The sequence below is a fragment of the Hirundo rustica genome, chromosome 14, assembly GCF_015227805.2.
Source record: "Hirundo rustica isolate bHirRus1 chromosome 14, bHirRus1.pri.v3, whole genome shotgun sequence".
In the NCBI taxonomy this organism is placed as follows: domain Eukaryota; kingdom Metazoa; phylum Chordata; class Aves; order Passeriformes; family Hirundinidae; genus Hirundo; species Hirundo rustica.
Window position 1 is genome coordinate 12,152,969 of NC_053463.1, and position 16,821 is coordinate 12,169,789.

The following is a 16,821-nucleotide window of genomic DNA, read 5'->3' on the forward strand; positions in this document are numbered from 1 at the left end:
AAAAAAACACCCAAACCAAACGTTCTGCTTAAAGACATTAGTTTTTTATGTACACCTTTCTCTACAGCTTGTGCCTTGATATCATGAAGTTATCACAGCTTATAAATCAGCTGGTAACATTTTGTCTTCATTCTGCTGGAAAAGATCTTTTTCTTCACTGAAGTAATTACTTTTGAAAACAATCCATTGAAGAGATCACTGAAGTCTTCAACAGTTACATGATTCCAGTCCTTAACTCTTAACATGTAATTTGTCTAAAGGATCACACATAAAAAGTTCACTTTTCAAGACTAGAAAAGTCTGGTCCTCCTTTGCTGTAGTTTCCAGAAATTTCTGCCCCACTGAAGTCAAACCCAGGGTTCTGATGAAAGTAAAATTAAAAACTGTTTAGTAAGTAAATTATTTAGAATAAAAATGCTTTAAAAAATCTCAGACAACCCACAAAAAACCCCACCCTAAATTGCTTTTTGTTCATGTTCTGCTATTGTAACAAGAACATATAACAACATGTCATACATTTATCACAGCACTGAAATTCTTGGAAAATGCATCAACAAACCAAATTATCATAGTTTGGTTGCCTGCTGCTGAAATGACTTTGTAGTGCTGTTCTTGACTTAGCACGTAGTCAGATTTCCCAGAAAGGAGATATTAAGGAAATATTTTAACAAACAGACCTGGCTTTTGGTGTCCTTTGAAACTGCATTTTGAAAATCTAAATATGTGTCCTGATGGATAATGAGGTTCATAAAACTGCTGTTCTCTGCTGCAGTACACAGCCTGCTGATTCAGCTGGCATGTAAAGTGTTGTAATTCTACAAGGAATTACAGGAATAGCTGTGTGCCAAAGCCTAGCAAAACAATCTAGGCAATTTTAGTAAATGACCAAGGAATATTTTTTCTAGCTAATTATTCCATTCCATCTTACATTATAAACAAGCATATCCAGTAGAATTTGATGTTTGAATTTTATTGTAAATATGGCTATGTCATAATTCTAGATAATAACAGAAGTTGTGTAGCCTAACAAGTGAGAAGTTGTTAGGAAGATTAGTAAAACAGCAGTAGTACATCCAAACTCACCTGAATTTATCACAAGCCCTGCTGACAGAGTGCAGACAGTAATTTCATCAAAGCACAGTGATAAAAACTTGTAAGCATTTTACAGATACTGAACTAAAGCATGTATTTCCATGGCATTTGCTCAGCTTTCCTGACCATAACCTCTGTGTGCTAACAAAAAATGTAAGGAGTAATTATGGTCCATTAACTTACTTCTCTTTGGAATCGCTCCAGTGTAAGTTTCCTTTGCATCTGGTCCTGTACCCAAGGATCAGCAGCATATTCATTTTCTAACAGAGATGTCCAACAATTTCCAGCATCTCTATTTGTCTTCATTAGAACAATTCGTATCAGCTGCCTGTCTTCTGTTAAATGAAAACACATAGAGCAACCTTTAAACTCAGTCCTACGTGCTGGTTCTTTTCTTGGTTTGGTGAATTCACCATTAACAAGCCCAAGTAATTTAAATTCTTAATGCTAATGCCAACCTAGTTCTTGAAAAATAAATAAACAAGAAGAAAAGGCTGAAGCAAAGATAGCCTGTATTGTCACCTCTCCCCTTCTGTCCTGTAAGATGCTGAAGCTGTTTTAAGGGATTAAACACAGTTCATAAGTACATGTACTTCAAACATAAAGTAACCTCTTGGAGATGTTCACAACAAAGATTTAATCTATTAATAGAGACAACTCTGCTAGGGCAATAATGAAAAATTTGAGGTCAGGCTTTACAGATAGTTATTACCAGCAAAAGCCAGAACTAAGTTTTAGCAACATATGAACGGATGATTATTTAAACGGAGTGTGTATGGCCAAGTTTCAAAGTAAACGTGCAGCGTGTTTAGTTCTACTGAAGTGAATAAATAAAACATTAGAAGTGTATTTTGAAGATTATTTGTGTACTGAAAAAGACTGGGTTTCACTTCACAATGTGTACTAACACTTTTGGTGTTTAAATTACTAAATTATCAATAAATGTTTAAAATAAATATTGAATGGAAAAGAAAATCCTTCATAGGAAGACTCTGAGGTACAGTCCACAAATATGATTGTCAAACCCCAAAATATTCTGAAAACAGTATTTATGATGTAATGGCCCAATATGCTTTTTGTTTCCTCATTATTGTAGGAACCTTAGTGTGATTTTAAATTTCTTTCTGATTCTCCTGGACTGGAGATTTTGTCACTCATTCAAAAAATGTAATGCATAAAAAGTAGTAATTATGGAGAATCACAGACCACACAACTGTACCATAACTGTTTACCTTTAAATGAGGGTTTGCAAAAAACTCACCATGGAAACGTTTGTAACCCATTGATCACGACCTTCCAGGATGTGGGATTTTCTCACAAATCTTAGTCTCAAGTGCTTTTGTTCCTTAATCCAGCAATGACTGCCTTTTTACAAAGTTATGGGAAGAAAGTAATCTTTCCCATTAATAAAGAGGGAGTAAACTATTACTGCCTTTATAATGTCACTTCAGATGTAGGTTATTTACCTAAGGTCCATGTTCCTTCATCAGTTACTGTAGAGTCAAAAAGTTTACCCTGCAAAAGACAGGTACAATGTTACAAATCAGTAAAACCTGTTCAGCATCCAGTTCACAATGAATTACGAAGTTTTACTCAACCACCTTGTATTCTGCTGAGAATGAATGGGGTGATCTGGCCCTTGCATGTACCCTGACAAAGAATTATTGCTTGTTATGCAAATATTTTTTTTTAATTTAAGCATTTAATACCTTCATTATTTCAGTGTCTGGAGTCATTGAAAAGGCTTCTGTTTCTCAGCAGGTAATACCATTTTTAATAGTCTTGTAATGAAAATGCAAGTGTTTTTGCCAGGAGTGACATCTAGCTCTGGTGCAGAGTACAGGCAGTATGAGCAGTTCATTAAAAACTTGAAAAATGTGAAAGTAAATCTGGTTTTAGTTTTTGTTGTTGTTTGTTTTGCTTTTGTTTTTTTCTTTCCGGAGCAACTGGAGCTGCACTGAAATGCTGTCCACATTCACATTAAAATCCATATGAATTTGTATCTTTATTTTTTCATAGAATCACAGTATGGTTTGGATTGGAAGAGACCTTAAAGGCATCTCATTCCAGCCCCCTGCCACAGGCCAGGACACCTTCCACTACTCCAGGATGCTCAACGGCCTGTTCAACCTGGCCTGGAACACTTCCAGGGATAGGGCATCCACAGCTCCTCTGGGCAACCTGTGCCAGGGCCTCACCACCCTCACAGGGAAAGATTTCTTCCTAATACCCAATATAACACTGTATTCCGACAGTTTAAAGCCCTTCCCCCTTGTCCCATCACTACACGGCCTTGTCAGAAGCCCCTCTCCAGCTCTCTTCTCATGTACTCGAGGACAGGTACAAAGTGTAAAACCTCGTGCAGGTGAACAATACTGTTTCCAATGAATGTCAATTTTCACGTATCAAGCCTGGGATAAAGAACAGAGAGGCACCACAGGGCACAGGTATGCAAACCTTCTCCCAGACGACTAATGACAGTACATGAGGACACAGTCTAAGCTGTGCCAGGGCAGGCCTGGGTTGGACATCAGGAAGAAATTTCACAGAAAGCGTGCCCAGCATGGGATGGGGCTGCCCAGAGAGGTGGCGGGGTCAGTCCCTGGAGGTGTTTAAGGAAAGCCCACGGTCGGTTGACACATGGGTCGGTCGCAGGCCGGACTCGACGATCTCAAAGGTATTTTAGAACCGAATTAAGCCCCTGACCCCCGGCGCCCCGCGGCCTCCGCCCCGTTCCCCCCGGGCTGCCCGCGGTACCTGCAGCAGCTCCTGCCCGCACACGGCCAGGGAGATGTGCCGGCTTCGCAGGCTGCAGCGCACGTCCTTGGCACGGGTGCCCGGCGGGACGCGCACCTCGATGAACACCTCCTCCAGCGTCTGGTACCAGCGGCCCCAAGGCGTCCCGCAGGGCACCACGCCGCTGCGCTCCTCGAACGGAGCCGACATGGGACACGGCGGCAGCGCTCCGCGATCCGCAGAGGGGTTGCGCGCAGAGGAGTCCCGCACAAAGTGAGTGAGTCCCGCACAAACTGGGTGAGCCCCGCAAAGAGTCGTGCGCTCCGCGATCCCGGCCTCAGCCCTCACCCCGGTCCGCCAGGAGCGCCCGCTCCGCGCACGCGCACTTCTGGCCACGCCCCCCCGGGCCCGCAGCGCGCGTGCCCCGCGCCGGGCGCGCCGATTGGCCGAGGCGGGCGGGACGGCTGCAGCTGATTGGTCGGGCGGCGCGCGCTGCGGCCGTTGGCCCCTTTGAACGCCGGGCCGCGGGGTCCCAGCGCCGTCATGGCTTCCGCGCGCGCGCCGCTCGGCTGCCAGCCCCGCCGCGATGGGAGCGCTGGTACGTGAGGAGAGGGCACGGGGGGAGCGGGGGAGCCCCCCGGCAGTGCCCGAGGGGCCGGGGACCGGCCTCGGGGTGTCCCTTCCTGGGAGGAGCAGCCTGTAGCGCGGTGCCTGAGGACCCTCTGAGTCCTCGCAGGGGTCCCCTTCTAAGGCAGAAGGTCTCGACTTCGTGTCTAGCCCTGGCAGGTCAAATGCAGTAGTGAACGTGTGTTATGTACGTAGTAACTAAAGCGGTGCCAAGCCTTGCTGGCCTCTGGTTCCGTAGTACAGCGCTGTTGCGAGGAAGGTGCAGAGCTTGTCACGGCTGAGGCAGTGCTAGCGAGAGTGTTTTCTGGTGGACGAGTCTCTCGCAGTGAGATTTTGGCTGTAGATATACCCTAGGTGCGTCGTCAGCCTCAACTTACTGAAGCTGAAAACCCTGTTATTTATCTTCATTGTTCTCTGCGGTTCTGAAAATATCATTTCTAGCACGTACCCCCCTGCAAGGATCCCGTAACGTTAAGCCATCAGACGGAGTGGGAAGTTTGCTGTCCTCTGAAGCATGCCAAGGGGTCAGGAAACAGAAGAGTAAGTAAAAATTGCACAGAACAAAATGATAAAATATCTTTAGATGCTACAATTACTAGTGCTGTTACTGCTCTGCTGTTCAGAAATTGGTTTCTGTTGCAGAGACTCACTGCCTACCAAACAGCTCAAAGGAGCAGCTGTAAAAGCATCTATTGGTATCTTCCAAAAAATAGCTTTATACGTGACTTCTACTAATTAGGGGGGCCTCTAGCAGTATAATTAATTACTTATTAACCTAGGGTCTAGAGATATTTTCATGCATTTTTAATATCTAAAGCATCCCTCAGTTGAAAAGTGATGTTATGGATCTGGATCATGGCAGGGAAACTTGGCAGAAGTGGAACTATCAAAGCTGCCTGTCACCTGGCAGTCTCTTTGTCAAGTGCCCAGATGACTAATACTGAATTGGCTGATTGCAGTAAGAAAGTAGCTGCTATTGGGTTGTGAAATCAGTAGTCTAACAACTAGGTGGATTGTTGTCTTTTGTACACAGTCAATTAAACTTGTGTAGTTTGGTTACGTTTGGTGCATGCACACCCTCTTCTTTCACCATTCTCTTCTACATCCTTCTGCAGGTGATTCAAATCTGAGCAGTGAGAAGAGTGCACCCACCCCTGTGACTTCACGGAGACTCACATCTCTGGGATTGACGGTAGGGCTCTGCTGTGGTGTCTGTAGTGCTGTTAAATCCCAGCTAAATCTCTCTGCTTAAGCAAGGCAGCCTCTTCATACAATTGTCATTAATCTACCCAAGTGAACTATGGAGCATATTGTTGTGTCTGTGTTCTTTAAGACCTAAGCAGGAAAAATGAAATTGTTGCATCCTTGGGAATCATACAGTAATTAACTTGGGACTACAGAGCAGCTTGTTATATTTGGTGCTACACTCTTGGGATTTTTTTCCTCTTGCTCACCATGTAATTATGGTGTGACTCCTTTTTAAGGAGATGGTGGTTTTTTGTTCCTGCTCTCATGGGCTAGGCAAGGCAGAGTGGAAACCTGGTGGTGAAAGAAACAGGGAGAGGATGGTGCTGCATGCACTGGTTCTCAGTGTCCTATGCAAGGATATGGATTTCAAGATTAATAGCTTAATAAGATGAAAAATGATAGCCCTGATGTACTAATTAGGTTTATGAGTATTGATGATGTAGGCTGAAATTCTGCAAACAAACCTGGGGTGACACTATTAAAATGCTTTTATGACATTTAGGGGTACTAAAGTCTCCAAATTTGTTAATCTTCTTCCTGTCCCTGTGGTTATGAGCTGTCTCTTCAGAGTAATGCTGATGAGAAAGTATAAGGGTAAACCCTATCCTAACCTGATACTTTTCTGCCCTGTCTGGGACAGACAAGGGTTTGCTCTTTATTTGGTATGTGTCTTTGTCGTATTGTCTGTATGAAGCACCCACTCTTGTATTTAATTGTGTTCAGCTATTATGAAGCCAGAGATTTCTAACATATCTCTCTTCCAAAGCCGGCTAATGGGATTGTGAAAACTAAAAAAGATGCTATGCTTATGAAAGAGAAAAAGAAGCAGAAGGCACTGGAAAAGGAGGTATGAATCCATTATGTGAGTGAAATTCTGTCATGTCTCCCACTTAAAATAATAATAAATACAAGCTGGTAGAATTGGCCTCTTTTGCATCACACAACATACAAGTAGTTTACAAATAGCTCTGTGCAAAAGATTATCAGATATTATGGATGTACAAAGCTTAATGGACTTGCATGAATTCCTGCTGATTGTGAGCAACTCTTCTGTCAGTCTTTTCAAAAACAGAACTAAGTCACCTCTTGGCTACCACCAAAAGGTTTTGTTTTATTGAACAATCTATAGCTGAAATCTTTTGCTCACTAATTATTGCACTTTCAATGCTTAAGAGACACCCTTAACTGTATCACTACCCTTCTGTGTGCTAATTGGTGCCTTGTGTCTCAAATATCACATTCTGCCTTTCTGTCTGTCACAGCCAAAAAGGAGAGTTGGCTTCTGTTGCCCATTAAAGTTAAGACTATTCTAATTTTAACATGTTGTACTGGCTTAGTAGCATGAAATAAGTCAGATGAAACGTTGCTATTGTATGGTGTGTAGTAATAGAGAATTGTGGTGATTCTGTTATTTCCTTCCTGTGAAGGAGAGTTGCAGATATGTATTCTGAATGTGAATGTGTTATCTGAAAGTAAATACAGTTTGGAGATCTATGCCTGTGGTTTAGTTGGAGAGGTTAAACTAATGATAATAGGAAATAAAGAAAATAACTTATCTTTTAGATTCGTGCATTAGTGAGAGAACGTGGAGAGCAGGATAAAAAACTTCAGGCTCTGGATGAAGATCTTGTTAAGATTGAAGCAAAGCTGAGTGCTGCAGTTCAGGAGAAAACCTCTCTTTCCGCAAATGTTGCGTGCCTGAAAAAACAGCTTTTGGAGTTAACAAGAAGCAATGAATTACTAAAGTCAAAGGTATGAGTGCATATTTGCTTTCCTGTTATTGAGCTTCCTGTGCAAGAGGACGCTTTAGTTGCTGATCAGCATCTGTTTTGACATAAAGCATGTCTGGTTTGGGATCTTGTGCCTTTCTGTCTAAACATAGAGTGGGAGGGGGGCACTTGGAAAGGGTTGTGTGAACAGCAATTCATACAAAGGAGTTACACTTAGTGGTTTTATCTTTTCTAACAAGCTGTCTGAAGATGGTGTGCAGAAGAAAATGAGCAGCCTGTGTATGGAGTTGATGAAGCTCAGAAACATGAGGGATACTAAGGAAAAGGTATGACCATTTGCACAGGACAGTATTCTGAGCTGCTCAGGAGTAAAACCAGTGATCCTCAGTATCGTTAGTAGCTCTTGGTGGTTCTTGTTGTTTAACAAGTGGCTGATAACTTTACAGAGGGATACTTGCAGTCACATTTAGCGTAGTAGCTGGTGCTATCATTAAGCAGGAGTAATAATTAAATTTCAGTTCACTACTGTTTCTTCCACGATGCCTTTTCTTTTACTAAATCATTTTAATGTTAATATGTGTGTTTTGTTGTTTGATTTTTTTTTTTTTAAGACTGCGCTGGCAAAGCAGGAAGACATGGAAATGAAGCTGCAGGAAGTGCAAAGGAATCTAGAGCATTCAAAAGGAAAAGTAGCACAGTTACAAGAAAAATTGTAAGTGCTAGGAAGGGTATTGGATGAGATGATATGACCTGGCTGTGTTTCCGTGCTTGTCCTTTGAGAAACATTGTTTCTCTAGTGTATCTAACCTTTTTCCGAAAGACAAACTGTATCATGTCGACTCTCAGTCTTCTGGTGTGCTATGGGTGGGGTTTTCTTGGGTAGGGAAGGAAGATGTATGTGTTTAGAAAAAAATTGCTGTTCAGGTTGGAGGAGAATATTTGTATGGATGGGATATTTCTGGCCCTTTAGACTACTAAGTAGGAATGAGCAAGAATAGAAAAGCATTAGAGCAGGAGCTGAAATCCTAATTCAGCAGCCAAGCATTTGGCATGGATTCAATGAATGCATTCGTGTTCTACAGAAAAGTGCATTAAAGAGCACTTCAGAGCTGGTGCCTTCAGAGCTGCTTTAATGTAGGCACGTTCTCTGAAGAAAGGCAACTGCAGAGTCTCTTGGCTTCAGCAGCTCTGTGTAGGTAGAAAGTGAGTTGTAACTCAGCATTTCCATTTTGCCCAAAACAAGTCGTGTGCTGCACAGAACAATGCGCTAACATGCAGCCTATTGCTGAGGACAGTGACCTAGGATGAACTTCCAAGCTGTGTTTAATGTCAGGTTGGCACAACTGGCACTGCAGCATGAATTTGGCTGTTAAAATACACAAAGGTAATAATATACAAAGAGAGGAGGAGATGTTGATTTGCTACAAAAGCTGCATTATGTTCATGCATTATGTTTGTGGCATATTACTTGTGGCAAAGTGTGTCTTAGCATCTTTACTACGATGAGAAGACTATCTGGAACAGGTATGAAAGGTGGGTAGAATCACCTCTTAAAGCCAATATCAGTTTTGCAGCCAAACTGGGAGAAGAAAACTATGTGTTATTACTTAACTCTGAATTTGTTTAAATATATCTGTCATAAAAACTGTCTGGTTTTAGGTCTGCTACTGAGAGAGAGAAAGTTGAAGAAAAGTCTGACACTGAAAAACTCATGGAATATATTACAGAGCTCAGGTAACCACAAATTGCTCTCAAGAAGGTAGTTTTCCTCTTGGAAACCAATAGGCCTAAGCATTTTCCTTTGTGTTGATGTGTAAGCTTGCAAACAAAACTTATTGGTAACAAGTGCCTGAACTTTCTTCTACAGTAGTGTTGCAGAAACAGCTGAGAAATACAAACTAGAAGTTGCCCAGATGGAGGAGACACTGAGTAAGAAAGACCAAGACATTGAGATCCTGAGGAATACCCTCAAAGCAAAGGAGGAGGAGTCATGTAAACTGATGAAAGAATTGAATGAGAGGTGTCAATTGCTTCAACAAGAGAAAGGTAATTGATAGTTCTTGTACACTGTTCCATATGTGGGATCACTCACATGTCTTAAAGCACCTCAAATAGGTGTTTTCTAAAATGTCAATTTAGACTGGTTTGTTCCAAATGAGAAGTCAAGTCTCTGAGGTCCAGCTAGAAACACCAAGGCATGTTTTTAACAACAGAGAAATCACTTCACATCTGATATCTGTTAAGTCTGAATTAGTGTTTCCAATGAGGATAACTTGGGTGTATAGTATACAATGAGAATTGTAGGAGTGGCTTTAGTCTGAAAGGTGAAACTAAGTAGTTCTTATTCCTTACTCTTCACTGAGAAGCAGTGTAATATTGTGTGGATTAACTGCTAGCAGCTTGAACACAGGTTCAGTGAGGTGCTGGGAATGTGGCAAGGATCCTTCTCTCCCAACAGCAGCAACTCTGCAATCTGAGATGTACTCAGTTTTCTGTATCAGCTGCCTGTGTGCTAGTTTGTGGGAGGAGCTTTGGAGAACTCAAGTAGTTGTTTTCCCTGCCCTACTGCTCTTTTGGTGAAGGCAAATTTCTTGGTCCAAACATTCCTGCTGTTAGAATTATTTTAAAGAGACATACCACAAACCAGTTTTGAGGAGTTTCTAGATGGGTTGTGGGTATGGGCTTGTTTTGTGGGGGGGGTTTCTTTCCGTATTTTTGGTAGTTAGGCAAGGGAAAAACAAGATGGAATGGAAGTATGAAGCATTTTTTAGCTATTTGAAGATAAAGGAACTGTGTTATATTGACAAATTTTCAATGCAGAGAAAGAGTTGTCTGAGGCCAAAGGACAGTTCCTGAGTATGAATGCTGAAATAGAAGACCTGAAAAAAAAAACTGATTTGGTGGAACAAGAATACCAAAAACTGCTTCAGAGACATGAGGAGGTCATCTCTCAGCTGCAGCAAGAGAAGGTAAAGATAAGCTATAAATTAGTCTAAAAATAGATTGTAATCCCAGGTATTTGCACTAAAAATTATTGTTTTGGTTACATATGAGATGTCCATTCCACAAATTAAGTTATCATTAATATGGCAAAGTGGGTACTGGCCTGCAGAAGCTTGTGTGGCCTAATAGGGCTAAGAATCATTGCTCTTAGGATGGGGGTTTTGTTTCTTCCCATAGATTTTAAACACTGCAAATTAGCCCTTTACTACCCAGAAAGTACTGGTAGATTTAAAATCTGTGGTACTTTGGCATGCAGGAGTCATCTGCATCGATGCAGCAGAAGTTACTAGAGTTTGAAGATGAAGTAACAAGTGAGAGACATCTTCTGGAAGAAGAGCTGAATGGTACCATGAAGGAGCTGAATAAATTGCATGCAAAGGAGAAGAAAGCTGAAAAGTTGGTGAAGCGACTGGAACAAGAAATCAAATCTCAAGGTCTTGAACTCACACAGATGGAAGAAGAGTTGAAAGGGTTTGTGAAAGAAACTTTCTGATTCAAGCTTTAAAAGAAAAAATGTTAAGTTAGTAGGGTAAACAGCTTCTGAGCCCAATTCAGGTTTTAGAGACATGGGCAGATCTGAAGTTATTTCTTGCTGGCTGTTGATTAGTGATAGTATCTAATCACTAGCATTAGTAACTTGAGTCAGTTTTACATTGTTGTAATTTAAAACAAAAGCCAGTTGGGATTTGGTTGAAAGGCTGGTATTGTCGTGCTTTGACCTTGCTGTGATGGGTAAGCTATGTGCATGTTGTACTGGCTATTTCTGTCTTGGAGAAGGCAATGAGAAAAAGATTTTCAAGCCAGTTGTTTCTTGTTTAAGTTTATTATTAGGTCTTCAGTCTATTCTATAGCTCCCTTGGAAAAGAAAGGGATGGGAAAATCCTTAGTAATACCTGTTGTGAAGATTGTGCTTTGGTATGTGAGAAGTTACTGGTCTGTCACAATTAATTTATTGCTGCTGCTTCAAGCCTTCTGTGACTGATAGCAGCATTTGGTGATGAGTTCACACACTTCTCTCCAGTGTGCAATGCTGAATTTTTGTTTCAGGAAGAATGCAGAGTTGGAGCAAATCAAGGCAATGCATAGCAGTGCTGTATTGAAAATCCAAGAAGAGCACAGCAATACACTACAGAAACTTGGAAAGACAATTGCTGACTTTGAAAGGTATTTAAGCTTTAGCAATGTATAAGAGAGGCATTATCTCTAAGATGACAATAAAATGTACTGTTTATTTATGTACCTTGGTACTTCACACTGCATGTTATTAGAGCAGAGGATTTTGTGATGGTATTTGGTGGCATTTAGAATTAATTTCTTGAGTACTAGACAAGTGTAGTGACACAGTATCACTATCTAGTTCAGGAAATTGGATGTTTCTTCCAAAATGTAACCATTTGGAGGAGTTCAGGTCTTGAATCACAATGATATTTATAACTAGTGATGGTGTTCTTGACACCGGAATATCTTGCAAAAAGACTTGTATACTCAAAATTTGCACTGAATTGAGAGTAGTCTCCTACAGTTATTGCAATTCTTTTACCTTAAAATATTGAGGTTTAGGAAGTATATGAAAAGGGATACTGTTATTAACAGGTATGTGTGTCACCCCTGAAGGATCCTGTGGAATGTTTGCCAATGCCAACTGCAGACAGTAGGTGCTTTGCTGTTTAAAATAAGCTTCAGAGACAGTAGGTCCTTTGTGTTTTAAAATACAAAAATATAGTAATAGCTGTGTCACAGAACTTATCATAATGTTACTGCTTATGGCTTTATGGAACTGTTAGTTTTTTTCTTACCTTTGGATTTATCAGAGCCTGGTACACTGCCATATCTTCAGATTATAAAATCTTTGATACTTGCTGCCACGAGCTTGTATTGTTCTTGTAAGGTGCAAACATTTTGCCTGAAGTAACAAGATTTTTCTCATTTGTACTATAATACCAGCTACAAGAAAACATCAGCTGAAGAAATTAGCAGTTTTAAACTGCAGACTACCTCTCTGCAAGAAGAAGTTGCCAACCTAAAAAAAGTAGGCCAGGAGAATCTGCGGTTGCTTCAAGAAGCAGAATCCACTAAAAACAAAGCAAATGAAGAATGTGCCAGGTACTACACAGACAAACTTTTCCTTAAGCTAAGGAATGCAAACTGAGGCTTGTCTTTCTAACTAAAACTTCATGTGATGCTCAAGAAGATCAGATCAGTATTTGATGTAAACTGAAGTTTCTTGCTTTACCCAGTGCAAAAGGTTAAAAATACTGACAGACAAAATTTATGAAGTTTGTATGCATTAGGAAAGTGGTCTGTCTGTCCAATCAGTTATTTTGATTTTTGTCTGTATGTGGGACATAGAGGAAAAGGAAAATATTTGAATGAAAGCTGTTGGAATATTGTCCGTTTCAGACATACCAGTTACAGTGACTGCTCTGTAAATAAGATCCTCAGAGGAGACAAGCAAATACTTAATGCTTAAAGAGAATTCACTCTTTGCCACTCTAGTCTGGAGGATGTTACCTCAAATTCTGCTCACGAGCAGATGCCAGTTAATCATCCATGAATTGCCACACTGGTGATGTAAACTGAGGTTCTCTCTCTGCCTAAAATGAGGCAACACAGTGCAGCTGATGAGAAATAACACCCAAAACGTTTTGTTAGGCCAGTGACTGAGGACATGCTCTTCTGACTGTCTAACAGCAGTTTAGTGATCCATGTTCTCCATGGTTCTGTGCTGGTTAAGACGCTGCCCGTTCTTTCCTCCCACCTGCTTAATGTCTCCAGTTTCCATTAGACCTGGTAAAAGAAAAACTGAAGAAGTATTTCCTGTCTGAGGTGGCAGGGAAGGGATGGAACAAACAGATGTGGCTGAAGAGGGGTCCATGCTTATAGGTGCAGGGTTTTTGAAATCTTGCATACATCCACATCTGAACAACCTTGATTAGTTCCTGCTGGAGCAAATCTCTGCATGTAAAGCCTAATTACTAAACTGTCCCTGCCAAAAGCTGTTGGCATTGAACAACCTTAAGTGAGCAACATGATCTTTCTTTGCTCCAAAAGGACTGCTTTCATCCTTATGGGAAAAGGTTAAAATGTTGTTCATCTTAAACTTAATTGCCTTCTGTACTACTGTTTTCTTTGTGGCACTGTTTGTGCAAACCTTTATTTCAATTCAACCATTGTTACTTGTGGGTTTTACCTTTAGTGTAGTGGAAAAAAAAAGTAAAAATCAAGGGCTCATTAAGAAATTATGGTATTTTCCTCAGGATGCTTTTAGAAGTCCAGACCAAGCTTGCACTAAAAGAGGCAGAAACAGAGAAAACTAAAGAGTCTTACCTTGTACAAATGACTAAACTTCAGGAAAAACTTGAGGAGAAAACTGAAGATCTGAAAAGAGAACTTGAAGCAGAAAGATCAAGGTGAGACAAAACTTAAAGTGCATATGATAGCACAGCCAAGTTTTATTGGGAAGAAGTGCTGAGAGCTAACAAGGAACATAGTAGAACTCTGCTTCTTGCTTTTTAGGAAAACCATAAGTGAAGATGTGACCTCTAGCTTAAAGAAAGAGATCAAGACCTGGCGCAAACTGTATGAAGATTTACATAACAAAGTTAAGCCTTTTCAGGTGTGTTGTGAAGTTTGTTAGTATCTGTTGACAAAAGACTTTTGCAGTTGGCTCAGGTTCTACTGTTGAGAAGCAAATATGCCACTTTCCATTCTAAGGCATTTATTCTGCAGTGGTTTTCCCAAGTTACTATCCAATGAGCCAGCTGCTGTTCCCCTTCCCAAACTAATCTTCCTTGGTAGGTTTCACTTCTGTGAAAAATTATGCTTAGTTGAAAGACTTCTAAGATGTTCAAATGTATTTCAGCAACAACTAGATGCTTTTGAAGCAGAGAAGAATGCTCTCCTGGAGGAGCATGGGGCAGCCCAGGAAGAACTGAATAAACTGAGTGATGCATATGCTAAACTACTTGGCCACCAGAACATGAAGCAAAAAATCAAGCATGTTATGAAGTTGAAGGAAGACAATACCCACCTGAAGCAGGTGTGTGGAATGAAAAATTAGAAATCTCTATTAGTAATGTTATTGATGCCTCTGTTTGTTGCTCTAAATACTTATAGATTAATCCTGCAAGCTACTTATTTCTTGGTTCTTAAATTCCTTGCACAAAGCAGATTACAATAAACCACCAGCCTCCAGAAATGCCAAGTTTCATTTTTGATGGAATTTACAACGTACAGAGGGACCAGCAGTACAAATAAGTACCTCCACTCATAGCTTGCTAGGCTTTTCTTACCTTTTTTTGGGGTCCTAGACTTAATAAATTACTTGCTGAAAGTTTCAGACTTCCATGCTACTTAGTGGTGTTACACAGTACCTGTGTGTGCTGTTGATTTCTCTTACCCCTATGTTTGGATTGGGTTTTAATGCCTTTATTTTTACCATTAGGGAAAATGGCTCCTGCAGTAAATGATGAAGCAGGGTCTTCTCCTGTTCCTCTAACTTCCAGGTATTGTTTTCTCTAGGATGTCTCAAAACTGCGTGCATTGCTAGCCAAGGAAAAGCAAACCAACAGACAACTTCAGGAGCAGCTGTGTGCAGTACAGGGCATTAAGCGTTTTGATCCTTCCAAAGCTTTCCAGCATGACAGCAAGGAAAATATTCCTCCAAAAACACCTTTAAAAGAAGGTAAGTTTGAAATTGATGTAACCTTTGTACCTCTTTAAGCTTAAACAAAGAAAGTATGAGAGTCTTACATAGTCTGCTGCATCTGGGGGAGGTGAGTGGTATCTCTTGTTCTGCAGCAGATGTTGGAGGCTGCATCAGTAGGGCTCTCCCAGGGTAGTTTGCTACTGTGCTTTCCAGCCCAGATCCTTACAACCTGACAGGGACAGGTGGTGTGCCAGATCAGACAGCAGAGCCATATTCCTTCTGTCAGCAGCTCCCATGTTCCTGCTCATGAGGTGACAGGAAGTGTCCCCCACACAGCTCAGGGGGTACAAGTGGCTCAGCCAGACCCTTGCACCCTGATTCTTTAGATGCTACCTGGCAGGACCTTACTCCACTGCAGGTGTCAAGGTAAGATGCAAAAGGTGTGCAGATAAATGTGGAGTGGAGGAAAAGATGGAGAGAGCATGGGGGCACACCAAGGGAAGCAGGGTAGGGGAGAGAGTTACATTAGAGTGTCTGTTCCAGGGTCTGAAATCCTGTGAGATTCAGTGTAGGGCCTTCTGCCCTTCTGGAGACAAGAAATTACTTAATGTGGTGGGAGCAATAGGTGAAAAACTCAAACTTAGTAACACTTTTCCATTGCAGGTAATAAAAACAAAATTTGAAGTCTTCTTGGTATTAAGAGAATAAATCACCCATAAATTCGTGTGCTACAGGAGACTTCAACAGACTGCTTCTTCAAGGTGAACTTGGATGCTGTATATAATACAAATCAGTAGGAGCCCTAGAGAAGTGATCTAAAGTTACATGTTTTTAGATAGTCTATGTTTTACTGAGAAGCAACAGGTGACAGACAGCATGTTCCTGACTCCTGGCGACATTAGAGTGAACTCTGGAAAGTGTTCACTGTTGCACGTTTTGGATATGCTGAGGCTGCTTACTCAGGTTTCGAACAGAGCATTTTAAGTTTGGAAAAGGATAATAAGCACTGGAGAATAAGATTACAAATGAAATCAGATTTCATGCAAGTTTTTTGATTTTTATATATTTTTAATTTTTTTTTGTGCATCTATCCCATGTATACAAATCAATGTTAAATTAATTTTGCTGTTTATAGCTGCTTTGGTACCAATGGCAGAAATACTGCCAAGAGATCCTTTTTATTCTGTGGCCTACACACTCTAGAACCAGTGTAGAAATGGGACTGTACACTTAATTTTGATATTCTACAGGATCTAGGTATGGTATATGCAAATTTAAATCCTAGGGCTGGGTGTTGCAGCTGTTGATCTTCAGAAGACCATTTTCAGGTCAAAGTCAAATTAACTGCATTTATCTAAACACTTGTGTACTGTGACTAAGATTAGTGTATTAAGAGCGATGCTGTGTCCCCTGGACATTTAAACTGCCACAAAATCTTTGTAGCCAGCTGTTCTAAGTGATCAGTGCTACAGTGACAGGGAATAACAATAGAGCTGCTCTCATCTGAGTGGGAGGACACCCACGGAACTCATGTGCATTGTACAGGCTGGGGCTTTGGCAAGGGGGAAGAATCTGTTAAACTGCATTTAAAATTAAGCATTTTTTCGCTCAATAAAAATTTTAAATTAAAGAATTTGTCCATTTACTTTGCAAGCCAGGGATAAAACCCAAAATTATGTTAAAGTGAGATTGATCTAATTTTCTTTTTTCTAGTCTTCTCTTCAAAACAAAGCTCAA

General features: G+C 40.9%; 2 protein-coding genes across 2 annotated transcripts; one reads left to right on the forward strand and one right to left on the reverse strand.

Moving 5' to 3' along the window:
• Positions 1-25: 25 nt before the first annotated feature.
• NUDCD2 (NudC domain containing 2) lies at positions 26-4,227 on the reverse strand. Its single transcript, XM_040078328.2, has 4 exons — positions 3,850-4,227; positions 2,559-2,607; positions 1,276-1,427; positions 26-361 (listed from the first exon to the last, which is right to left on the reverse strand). The coding sequence occupies exons 1-4, from the start codon at positions 4,036-4,038 to the stop codon at positions 278-280; spliced, it is 474 nt and encodes a 157-aa protein (XP_039934262.1). The 5' UTR covers positions 4,039-4,227; the 3' UTR covers positions 26-277.
• Positions 4,228-4,365: 138 nt separating this feature from the next.
• Positions 4,366-16,717, forward strand: HMMR (hyaluronan mediated motility receptor). Its single transcript, XM_040078245.2, has 18 exons — positions 4,366-4,426; positions 4,897-4,995; positions 5,571-5,647; positions 6,470-6,550; positions 7,267-7,455; positions 7,673-7,759; positions 8,045-8,145; positions 9,093-9,167; positions 9,301-9,479; positions 10,254-10,402; positions 10,693-10,907; positions 11,484-11,600; positions 12,381-12,539; positions 13,694-13,846; positions 13,953-14,052; positions 14,299-14,475; positions 14,958-15,120; positions 15,748-16,717. Exons 1-18 carry the CDS (start codon positions 4,372-4,374, stop codon positions 15,765-15,767), a joined length of 2,196 nt encoding a protein of 731 aa, XP_039934179.1. The 5' UTR covers positions 4,366-4,371; the 3' UTR covers positions 15,768-16,717.
• Positions 16,718-16,821: the final 104 nt, after the last annotated feature.